Below are 12399 nucleotides of genomic sequence, written 5' to 3' on the forward strand. Positions count from 1 at the left end.
TATGGCTCACGGGCCCAGACACTCCACGGCATGTGGGACCTTCCCGGACCGGGGCACGAACCCGTATCCCCTGCGTCGTCAGGCGGACTCTCAACCACTTGCGCCACCAGGGAAGCCCTCTTATCTTGTTTTTATTTAAAAAGTTATTCTCTTTTATTTCCACACCCATTTCGCATTTGTCCTCCCTCAAAAGACAGCCATTCCAATGTATTTAATGCTCACCTGCAAAACATGAATTGTTTTGCGTGCACACATTTTTAATTTATGTAAATAGCATCTGGTTATATATTTCAATCTGATCTTGCTTGTTTTCAGTAAGCACTATGTTTTAAAAACCCATTCAGGGACTTCCCTGGCGGTCTGGTGGTCCGGACTCTGCGCTTCCACTGCAGGAGGCATGTGTTCGATCCCTGGTCAGGGAACTAGGATCCCACAAGCCGCAGGGTGCAGCCAAAAAAATAAAAAACCCATTCATGTTCTATGATTATCAAAGTTATTGTTGTATAATTAATTTATTGCATTATTTATTTACTTATTGCATAACTTATTGTTGCATTATACTCCACAATGTCAGTCATCCCATTGATAAGCACCCATGTCACCTCCACTTCCCAACCACAACAAATAATGTGGCAGTGAACATTTTCATACAAGGCTCTTTATGGGGGATATGTCTCTGCCTCTGCCTAGGTCTTTGTCTTTATTTATATCTATCTCCACCGAGCAGAACTGCTGAGTCATAGGGTATACTTACACCTAATTTGACTAAGAGCTACCAGCTTGCTCATAAGAATGACAATCACAAGTCTCCACTTCCATCAGCAGTTTGGGAGGGTTCCACTACCACCACACCCTCTCAGGCAACATCCACCCAGAGCAGCATAGTTAAGAGTATGCATAGTTAAGAGCCCAAACTGCCGGAGTTTGAGTCCCAGCTCTGATATTTACTAACTTCGTGCCCTTGGGAAAGTTACCTAAGCTCTTTGTGCCCTGTTTACCTCATCTGTAAAATGAGAAGGGAGATAATAATAGTATCTACATCTTAGGGTTTTAATGAAGATGAATAATGTAATAGTCACATAGTGCTTAAAATAGAATTGAATACGGTTAATTGTTTTTGTTTTTTAAAACAGCTCTATTGAGATATAATCGACAAACAATAAACTGCACATATTTAAAATGTACAATTTGGGGACTTCCCTGGTGGCACAGTGGTTAAGAATCCGCCTGCCAATGCAGGGGACGCGGGTTCGAGCCCTGGTCCGGGAAGATCCCACGTGCCGTGGAACAACTAGGCCTGTGCGCCACAACTACTGAGGCTGCGAGCCACAGCTACTGAAGCCTGCGTGCCTGGAGCCCATGTTCTGCAACAAGAGAAGCCACTGCAATGAGAAGCCCACGAACCGCCACGAAGAGCAGCTCCTGCTCACAACTAGAGAAGGCCCACACACAGTAACGAAGACCCAACACAGCAAAAATAAATAAATAAAAAGAAAAAAAAAATTTTTAATGAAATAAAATGCACAATTTGGAAAGTCAAAAGATTTTTTTAATTGATGTATAACTGACATGTAACATTAATTTCTGGTGTATGACATAATGATTCTATATTTGTATATATTGCGGAATGATTACCACAATAAGTCAGGTTAACATCCATAATTTGATAAGTTTTGACATATGTATACACCCATGAAACTCTCCCCAGAATCAAAATAATGAACACATCCATCACGCGCAGTGTTTCCTTGTACCTCTTTGAAATTCCTCTCTTCAGCCTCTAGGCAACCACTGATCTGATTTCGGTCATTATGGGCCAGTTTGCATTTTTTAGAATTTTATGCAAATAGAATCATACAGAGCGTACTCTTTTTGTCTGGGTTTCTTTTACTTACTGTAATTATTTTGAGATTCATGTATGTCGTTGCATGTATTACGAGTTCATTCCTTTTTGTTGGGAAATATCATTGATTTGATTATCAATAGTAATTAGTTTGATTATCCATTCACCTGTTGATGGATATCTGGGTTATTTCCAGTTTGGGGCCATTACAAATAAAGCTGCCGGGAACATTCACATACAAGTCTTTGTAAGGACATGTATGCTTTCATTTCTCTTGGAAAATACCTAGGAGTAGAATGGCTGGATTATATGATAGGTGTATGTGGTTTTTGTTCTTTTTTGTGTGTGTGTGTGTGTGTGTGTGTGTGTGTGTGAGTAAACCAGGCTTTTACTGCTCACAAGGTCATTTCTGAGTTGCAAACAATTTTTCCCTATATTTCCCCCACTCAGTCTGGGCTGCCACAATCAGACAGACAGAAAGTGCTAGGACACTTTTTTCTTGCATCTGTAGTGGAAACCTTAGCAGCAGAGAGTAGTGTGTAATTTTTTATGAATCGGCCAAACTGTTTTCCAAAGCGGTTGTCCCATTTTACATTCCCACCAGCAATGTCTGAAAGTTCCAGTTCTTCCACACCCTCACCAAAACTTAAGATGGTCAGTCTTTTAAAATTCAGAATGGGCTATATGAGATTTTAATCAAATGAGAATTTGCTTCGATTTCTAAGATTTGTCAGTTCAGTAGGTGAAAGGTGATATCTTCCTGCAGTTTTCTCTGATTACTTACGGCTTGGAGCATCCCTTTAAACACTTGTTAGCACTTTGGCTGTCTTTTTTCTGCAGATTCCCTCCTTGTATTCTCTGCCCATTTTCTCTTGGAATATTTTTCTTGTTGATGGGCAAGACATTTAAACAAATCATATCAGTTCTTTGTCAGATTTGGACATTGCAAATATTTTCTCTTGTTGTATCGGCTGCCTATTAATTTTTCTTCGGTGGACTTCATTTAATAGAAATCCTTAAATTTGGTGTAATCAGAATGACCAATTTTCCCTTTAGGGTTTGTGATTTTGAAATTTTGCATATTTTCTTTTCCATTTCTGCATCATAAATTAACCTTTTCTTCCAATAACTTTATAGTTTTACTCTTCATATTTAGCTCTTTTTAATCCATCTAGAGTTCATCCTTGTTTTGGGAGTTAGGGATCCAATTTGTTTTTCTCATATTGAGCCACATTTACCACATGTCCCATTCTGATATATACAAGTGTCTGTCTCTGGTATTCTGTTCCATTGGTGTATCTGTCCTTGCACTAATACTATACTGTTATTGTTGCTGGATGCTTTGTAGCAAGTTTAAATTTCTGGAAGGGCAAGATCCCTCTTGTTACTCTTACCACTCAGCGTCGACTTTTTTTTTTTTAATTAATTAATTAATTAATTTAGGCTGTGCTGGGTCTTAGTTGCCGCACGCGGGATCTTCATTGTGGCATGTTTAGTGAGGGATCCTTAGTTGTGGCATGTGCACTTCTTAGTTGTGGCATGTGAACTCTTGGTTGCAGCGTGCATGTGGGATCTAGTTCCCTGAGCAGGGATCGAACTTGGGAGCGTGGAGTCCTACCCACTAAACCACCGGAGAAATCCTCCCTCTCAGTGTCAGCTTAACCATTTGTGGTTTTTTGGTTTTTGTTTTTTTTCTTATTGCTCCAAACAAATTTGAGGGTAAACTAATCAAGATCTTTCAAAAAAAACCCCCCCAAAAACAAAAAACAATCACCAGATGAATTTTTATGGGTAATATATCAAATTGTAAGTTATTCTGGGGACAACTGATATCTTTATAATGTTAAGTCATCCCATTTAAGAGCATGGACTATCTCTCTGTTTATTCAAGTCATCTTCTATGTTTTTTAGTAGAATTAAATTTTTTCTTCCACTGAGGTCTTATGAATACTTGGTTCCCTAGATGCTTCATAATTTTTGTCAGTGATGCAAACTGAGTGTTATTTTTTAAATGACATTTTCTAATTAGTTATTGCTCATGTAGTAAAATACTAGTGACTCTTTTTGTAGGTTCATCTTGTATGCAGCGACCTTGCTGAACATCTCTGATGGTTCTAATAGACTGTCTGTTGATTCTATCCAATTTTCTAAGTAGATGATAATATCATCTGCAAATCAGTTTTTAAAAAATATTTCTTTATTTATTCAGTTAGTTGCACTGGGTCCTAGTTGTGGCAGGCGGGCTCCTTAGTTGTGGCATGTATGTGGGATCTAGTTCCCTGACCAGGGATCAAACCCAGGCCCTCTGCATTGGGAGCACGGAGTCTTAACCACTGCACCACCAGGGAAGTCCCTACAAATCACTTTTATTTCGTCCCTTTCAATCTTTGCACTATGTATTTCTTTCACTTCCTTGTAGTATTGATCAAGACTTCCAGGACTTTGTCAGGCAAAAAGGGTAACAGTGGACATCTTTGTCCTTTTCCCAATCACAAAAGACATGAGTCTAAAATTTCTTCATTAGGTATAAGAATTTCCTCCATAATCTTTGTTTGCTAAAAATTCTTATCATAAGTAGGTGTTGAACCTTATCAAATTCTTTTTAAAATTATTGATTGAGGTAACCATATATATTTTTTCTTTAATCTATTAATGTGGTAAATTACATTGATGGATTTTCTAATGTTGAAACACTTGCATTCCTGGGATAAACTGTTCTTGTTTGTAATGTATTACTCTTTAAATACATTTTTTACATTTGGTTAAGTAATATTTTATTAATGATGTTTGCATCTGTATTTATAAATGAAATGGGCCTATAATACTTATATTACCCTTAACTGATTTCAGAGGCAAGAGTAACGTAGCCTCAGAAAATGAGTTGGTCACTTTTTCACTCCTTCTCCAGATCTGTATCTCAAAATGCACTCCAGGCTGAACCATAGGAGATTATCTGGACCAGCATCCTGTTTCCTAAGCAGGTAAAATATTATCATTCCTATTTTATAGATGAGGCAATTGAGGCCCAAGAATAAATTCCTGAATGGGGTGGAATTGGAACCTGGAATATTTTCACTGCCTTGGGTGTACAACTTCTTGGTCTGACCAGTAAAATAATCACCAGTGACCTGTATAATAATGAGTTTTTGAGTTATAATACATAATATTAAATTAACATTGCAAGTTTCCAGAGTTCACTTATTTATCAGTTTTTTTCAGAACTCAAAACATATTTTCCCATAGAAATAAACAAGTTGGTAGGGTTTCCATATCAGGTTGCCTACCTCATATGGTGTAGGTGCCCTAACCTGATCCAATATTCCAACCAAATTTGATCTTTCAAATTCTTCCACCGTGACTTCTGGACTCAACCTGTCATCATTCTTATATGCCAGCCTCTCCTCTGAATGTTCCTTTCTGAAACCTGGCTGTCTTGGAGGACACACTTCCCCGGCAGCCCTTTTTTTAAATTAAATTAAATTAAATTATTTTTTGCCACGCTGCATGGCATGTGGGATCTTAGTTCCCCAACCAAGGATCAAACCTGCATCCCTTGCAGCGGAAGCACGGAGTCTTAACCACTGGACCGCCAGAGAAGTCCCAGCAGCCCTTTTAAGAAAGGCCTATTTTTGGTCCTACTTCATATACCTCAGGGTCTGGAGCTGGGAGTATTGATCCTCAGTGCTACTTTAGACCATTATTCTTCCTTCATCCTTCAAAATCCTCTGCTCCTATGACGTTCATCTCTGGAAGTATATCGCCCACTACCTCTAATTGCTGCTGGGGTCTTCCAGCCTGATCCTTCACACACATTCACGGACAACTTTAGCACCTGGCTCATCGTCTTCCCCTTGACACCTATGTTCTCATCATCATTGCTGTTGACTTCAAAGCCCACCAGGGTACTCCACCGATTTACAGTCTCTCAGCCCTCAGTCTCCTCTCCAGTGACCTTTCTCTTCAGCCCACCCTCGGGCCCCTACTCATGGCTTTGTCATCTCCTAAAACACCCTCTTCCAGTTTATTGAATTCAAGCCTCGTACCTCTTATGATCACCTCCTAGCCTTCCGGGTCATCTACTCATGTATCCCTACTCCTTTCACTTCATGGAGACCTTGAAACCATTGACCCAATCAGTTTTTCACTATCCATCGACACTGACTCCTTTTTATGTTTACTCTCTCTTTTTTTTTTTTTTTTTTGCGGTACGCGGGCCTCCCTCTGCTGTGGCCTCTCCCGTTGCGGAGCACAGGCTCCGGACGCGCAGGCCCAGCGGCCATGGCTCACGGGCCCAGCCGCTCCGCGGCATGTGGGATCCTCCCAGACCGGGGCGCGAACCCGGTTCCCCTGCATCGGCAGGCGGACGCGCAACCACTGCGCCACCAAGGAAGCCCCTGTTTACTCTCTTTTATACCCAATTTATATCCATGATCTAGCACATAATCACTCTCATGCAAGTACCTTAAAATCCCTTCTCTCTCTCTCTGTTTTTTTTTTTCTTTTCTTTTGGATTCTCAGTTCCCTGACGAGGGACTGAACCCAGGCCACAGCAGTGAAAACCCAGAATCCTAACCACTAGTCCACCAGGGAACTCCCCCTTCTCTCTCTTTTTAGCAAAATCCAAATCCTGGTTAATTCCAACCATCCATCCACTTGCTCCTTGCACCCAACTCTTTACTTGAAGGCTACTAGAGCAAAAAATCCACAGTCATGCTGACTGGTCACGCTTTAAATCAGTGGTTCTTTACTGGGACCAATTTTGCTCATCCCCTCACTGGGACATCTGGCAATGTCCGGAGACATTTTTAAAAATTTTATTTTCTTGAAGTATAGTTGATTTACAATGTTGTGTTAATTTCTGCTGTACAGCAGTGATTTAAATACACACACACACACACACACACACACACACACATTCTTTTCCATTATGGTTTATTTCAGGATATTGAATATGGTTCCCTGTGGTATACAGCAGGACCTTGTTGTTTATTCTGGAGACACTTTTGATTGTCACACTGAGGTGTTGGGGAGGGTTCTACTGGCATCCAATCAGTGGAAGTCAAGGGTGCTGTTAAATATCCTATGATGCACAGGACAGTCACCCATAATAAAGAATTATCTGGCCCCAAGTATCACTAGTGCCGAGGTTGAGAGATCCTGCTTTAAGTTAATACAACAAGTCTCAAAGGGACAATCGATACAGGGTCTTAGCACTTGCTGTTCCCTCTACCTAAAATATGGTTCTCCCCTGGCTGGCTCATTATTTAACAGTCCTTTCCTAGAAAGGTCTCCCTGACCTCACTCTGGAGTGGACCCAACCTCATGCATCACATTACCCTATTTTACTGCCTTCAAAACATGCACCACTTTTATGTCTTTATTGCCGGCTTCCTCCCTCTAGAATCTAAGTTACCTGAGTGCGGTGTCCTCTTGTTTTTTGTTTTTCTTCTCTTTGGCTGCACTGCCTGGCATTCAGAACTTCCCTGACGAGGGATTGAACTCACGCCCCCTGTAGTGGAAGTGCGGAGTCTTAACCACTGGACCACCAGGAAGTCCGCAGTGTCCTCTTGTTCATAGCTGTAGCCCCCGTGTCAAGCATGGTGCCTGGTACATTACATAGGGACTCAGAAAATTTCTACTTGTCAAACAAGTGAATGAAAATCTTGTTAATTTGCAATTTAGTCATTCATTCATCGACTATTTATTGGTGATAAAATTCAGACACATCTCTGCCCTCTTGGAACCTACAGTACAGTGGGGAGACTGACATTGAGTAAATAATCACACAAGGTAAATAGTTTCTAACCATGATAAGAGCTTTGAAAGTAAAGTACATGTAGCGGTGAGAGCATTCAGCAGGTGATCTGACTCAGCCTGGGATGGGGTAGTCAGGCCAGGCTTCCCACGAGAAGTAATATTTGAGCTGAGAGCTGAAGGATGAGTCGGTTAGCAAGGTAGAGGGAGGCTGGGTGGGGTAGACGGAGATGAGCACCCAGGCATAGAGAACAGAGTGCAAAGGCACTGTTGTGGGATGGCCCATAGCACGGTTCAGGAAGTGTAGCTGACGCAGAGTCTGGTAAGCCACAGCGTGGCATTTATTTGCCAAATCCAGTGCAGCAATAGGAGCAAAAGTGTGCCATTGGAAGTTTTAAGGATTTTAAGCAGGAAGTGAAAAGATTTAAGTTTATTTGGGAAACAAAAAGTCACTTCCGGAGCACAGATTTTAGAAGGACAAGCAGGGAAGCAGGGAGATTGGTTTGGAGGCAGTTGCAGTGTCCAGGCAAGAGGTGATGGTGGCTTGGCCTGAGATGGTCTTAACTTGGAGAGGAGCTGCATATACTTACGTAATGAGAAACATGGAATTTCAGAGCTGGAAAGCACCTGAAAACAAAAAGAAAAAACAAACCTCACCATTAATCCAAAGGTAGAAAAATTAAAATGAATAATAAAGAGTTCATTAAAGTCTGCATTTTATAGAAAAGCAGGTTAATTAGCTGAGCATGAAGGGCCCTTTAATATTTTTATTGAATAAAAGAAGGAAAGACGTACAGAGAAATGTTTGAGAGGGAGAAGCAAAGAGGGGAAATGTGAGAGAGTTGAGGTAAAAAAAAGGAGAGAGAAAAATTAAATGAGAGAGACAGAGTAAGAAAGGTGTGTGAGCCTGAGCGGTGTCAGGAGGTTGGAGGAGAGGAAGATTGGGAGGAAACTGGACAAGGGGGTGGTGGCGATGTGCACTCAGGAAGATGCAAAGAAAGGCTGCTTGGTGATGCTGGGCTCCAAGGGGGCTGGAGATAGGGTACAAAGTAGACCAAAAGAGTGGGGAGTAAAATAGGAAGCGGAAAAGACAGGAAGGGGAGATGATAACAGATGAGGGAGGAATGAATAAATGGGGGATGCTTGGAGGAGATGTGCAGAGAAAGGATGGGGCCATACATAGCTCGGGGAGAGTGAGAGAAGAAACCTGAGGTGAGGTGGCAATCTGAGGGCTGAATCAAAGGCCACATTAGAGCCAGGTGTTCTGGAGGACAGAATGGTGAGAGGGTGGGAGAGGGCACATAAGGGGGCAGGTCCAGGCTCAGAATGAGGGAGAGAAATGTGTGCACTGCTGGGGGAGGAGGAAGAGGGAAAGGTGGAGGACGAGTTGGAAAGACTCCAAGGGAGGGGAATGATGGGTGTGGCCAAGACTGACCCTGGCCTTACCTTGCTCCCACCCTCTGCTGGCTTCTGGCCTCAGCGGTTTCTTCCTTCTGCTACAAGGACCCTTGAGGCGGGATGGGATAGTGAACGCTGGGAGATGGGGTGCCAACGGCCCCACCATTAAGTCATGTCAAGCAGGGATCGGAATAGGGGGCCAAGGAGGTGGGGCGTGTTGGGGCGCCATGCCTGGAAGCCGGGTGTCTGTTGGAGGGCGACAGCGGCGACGGGTGGGCGGGTGCTAGGAGGTGGCTTTGGAGGTGGAGACTCCAATAAGGCTGCTGAAGTGGGGAGTTCTGCGGGATTGGAGCCAGAGCCCTTGAAGGTGGGATCGGCTAAGAAAGGAGAAAAAGAGCAGAGGGTTGGGGCGAAAGTAGGGCGGGACAAAGAGCGCCCAGAGTATAACCCGGGAGTCCCTGCGTGGGGAAAAGGTGGAGCCAAGGCTGGCCTGGGGCATCCCCCACGCTCCGGCTCCGCCGCGCTCTTAGCGCACCTGTCGGGGAGAGGGGAAGGGACACCCTGGTGCCCGAGGGACCTCCAGTCCAGAGGGGCTTACTCGGAGCTTGGGACTCCCGAGAAGACTCCGCCTCCTCCCCTCCGGCGGTCCAAGCCCGGCAAGTGAAGGGGCGTGACCCTGGTGCTCAGGTTTCTTCCTCCTCACCTGGGCCGGGAGGGGTGGGGGCCAGGACTTCCGGCTCAGGTGAGTGTCCCTTCGGTGACGTCAGGTCATCCTCGGCCGCCCCTCCGGTCCCTCCCCGCCTCGCGCTCCCGGTGCCCGCGGGGGCGCGCCCCCGACGACCTACATATACTCAGGTGCGCCGCACCTGTCCGCCCGCACCTGCCCGCTCACCGCTGAACGACCTCTCTTCGCACAGCAGCCTTGGGCCGACAGCCCAGGATACTTGGGGGACTTCCAGCGCCCGGGACCGCGCCCACACGGCCCCTCCACCTTTTGTTTGGGAAGGGTCGCCGAGCGCTGGAGGGAACTGCCGGGTCTTCGCGGATTGCTTTTGTCGGCCACCAGTCCTGTTCCCTCTGCTGTGAGACCCTCGCCCCGCCAGAGGGGTAGATTTGTGTTTACTTCGGTGACAAGATTTGCAAGCAAGCACTCGACCAAAAACTTTTTTGCCTCTCTCGGTGACAAAACTCGCCAGCCCGGCGCCTCCCGTCTTTTCTGAGGGCGGAAATGGCCAATTCGGGCCTGCAGCTGCTGGGCTTTTCCATGGCTCTGCTGGGCTGGGTGGGCCTGGTGGCATGCACCGCCATCCCGCAGTGGCAGATGAGCTCGTACGCCGGCGACAACATCATCACCGCCCAGGCCATGTACAAGGGGCTGTGGATGGACTGCGTCACGCAGAGCACGGGCATGATGAGCTGCAAAATGTACGACTCGGTGCTCGCCCTGCCCGGTAAGGCCGCGGGACCGACGGGGCGGACGCGTCCAGGGCCGAGGTCGCGGGGTGGGCGCGGGCCCCGGCCCCAGGCCACACGGCCCGACGCCCTGGGTTGCCGGCGAGGACGGGCGGAGAGGAGGAAGCGGAAGCGGTCGGGCTGGGGACGCCGCGAGCCGAGATTCTGGGGCTGCACGTGCGCGCCTCCGGGGCCGGCTGCGCCCCTCTTCGCCCGCGGACCGGCCTAGTCTTCGGGCTTGGCGGCCGGCGGCCCAAGCATCTCCCGGGAAGCCGAGTCCTGGGGCGGGGCCTTCCCCCTCCCCCTACCCCGAGGAGGCCACGGCCTCCGCCATCTCCCGCCCTTTTCTCTGACAAAAGGCGGCGCGGGCTGGAGGCCTCGGAATTGGGTTGGGGGCCGCGGGGTCGGACCGAGGGCCGAGGGGTCGTGCACCCTGTCAGTCCTGGGGCGCCGCCTGCGGCTTCTAATCTTATCGGCAGATTAGCCGAAGCCACAGACCGTGGCCTCGATAGTGGGGTCAAAGCTGGGACGAGGGCTGGGATCTGCGGGCGTCGTCGTGGCTCCGACCACCGCTTCCGGGGCTCAGGCCGCCACCTCGGTTCCTCTTCGATGTACCCTGTCACCCTTCCCCCCCCCCACCCGGGGCAGTTTCGTCGAAACCCTGGCGCCCCGGGCGGATCCTAGAGCCGAGAGGGCGGGGCGGAGCGGGAAGGCCCGCGGAGTCGGGAGGGGGCGGGATCCACCCGCTCTGGCCCGCGACTTGGGCGTCGAGGGGGCCCCAGGCCTGCGGCGAGTGGGTGCAGCCGGCGACTCAGAGGCTGGAGCCGTCCGAGGGCCGTTGACATTTCCATCAAGGACAGCATCCTTCCCCCTTTCCTGCAGCGGCCTTGCAGGCCACCCGAGCCCTAATGGTGTTCTCCCTGGTGCTGGGCTTCCTGGCCACATTCGTGGCCACGATGGGCATGAAGTGTACAAACTGTGGGGGGGACGACAAAGTGAAGAAAGCCCGTACAGCCATGGCCGGAGGCATCATTTTCATCTTGGCAGGTGAGCAACAAGTCCAAGGTGGGCCCAAGGACTCTCTTCTTGCCCATCCTGGAGGGGTAAGGGTGGGGACGGTGCTGGTTTGCGGGGGGCTCACAGTATCTGAATCCTCATTCTTTCTCCAGGTCTTGCTGCCTTGATAGCTTGCTCCTGGTATGGCCACCAAATTGTCACAGACTTTTACAACCCATTGGTCCCCATGAATGTTAAGTAAGTAAGAGAGTCCTGCCTCCTAAGGGGTCTGGGGTCGGGAGAGGCAGGCTAGGGTTTCTGACACCAATCCTCTCTCCACAGGTATGAGTTTGGTCCTGCCATCTTCATTGGCTGGGCAGGGTCCGCTCTGGTCCTCCTGGGAGGTGCACTGCTCTCTTGCTCCTGTCCTGGGAGTGAGAGCAAAGTTGGGTACCGTGCACCCCGCTCCTACCCAAAGCCCAACTCTGCCAAGGAGTACGTGTAAGCTGGGACGCCCTTACCCCAGCCTGGCAGCCTAGAGGTGCCCCCAGACATCTGAAAGGACCTGGGGCGGAGAGCTCAACTCGTGGGCAGGGTGCCGAGCAGAAGCCTGCAGTCACTCTAGCCCAGCACACCATGTACAGTTCCCTGGGGTGTTGGGTGGCGAGGAGACAAAAAGGGGGAGGGTGAGCTTTTTGTACAGTAATAAAAATATGTTTTGGAAAGTAGACATTTTTTCCCTTCGGGGCATCTGCTTTCTTCCAACCCAGATCCTTGCAGGGAACCTAGAACCTAAAGTGTACCTACTTCAGTTAAAATAACATTTATTGGGGCTTCCCTGGTGGCGCGGTGGTTGCCAGTCCGCCTGCCGATGCAGGGGACGCGGGTTCGTGCCCCGGTCCGGGAGGATCCCACGTGCCGCGGAGCGGCTGGGCCCGTGAGCCATGGCCGCTGGG

At 47.8% G+C, this 12399-nt stretch overlaps 1 protein-coding gene across 5 annotated transcripts in view; it reads left to right on the forward strand.

Annotated features, from left to right (window-relative positions):
- CLDN7 (claudin 7) overlaps nucleotides 1–12171 on the forward strand; it is a 15584-nt gene extending 3413 nt beyond the window's left edge. Inside the window, exons 2-6 of one of the 5 annotated variants that reach the window (XM_024127865.2) lie at nucleotides 4752–4824; nucleotides 9913–10446; nucleotides 11330–11494; nucleotides 11617–11701; nucleotides 11786–12171. In XM_024127865.2, coding sequence (XP_023983633.1) covers nucleotides 10224–10446; nucleotides 11330–11494; nucleotides 11617–11701; nucleotides 11786–11948 — 636 coding nt within the window. In that variant the 5' untranslated portion in view covers nucleotides 4752–4824; nucleotides 9913–10223 and the 3' untranslated portion in view covers nucleotides 11949–12171. Of the gene's footprint in view, nucleotides 1–1133; nucleotides 1861–4693; nucleotides 4825–9912; nucleotides 10447–11329; nucleotides 11495–11616; nucleotides 11702–11785 lie in introns of those variants that run through there. The other 4 variants (XM_028484970.1, XM_028484972.2, XM_028484971.1 and 1 more) reach the window with 4 other exon arrangements.
- The last annotated feature ends 228 nt before the right edge of the window (nucleotides 12172–12399 follow it).

Source organism: Physeter macrocephalus, unplaced genomic scaffold (genome assembly GCF_002837175.3).
Source record: "Physeter macrocephalus isolate SW-GA unplaced genomic scaffold, ASM283717v5 random_300, whole genome shotgun sequence".
NCBI lineage: Eukaryota > Metazoa > Chordata > Mammalia > Artiodactyla > Physeteridae > Physeter > Physeter macrocephalus.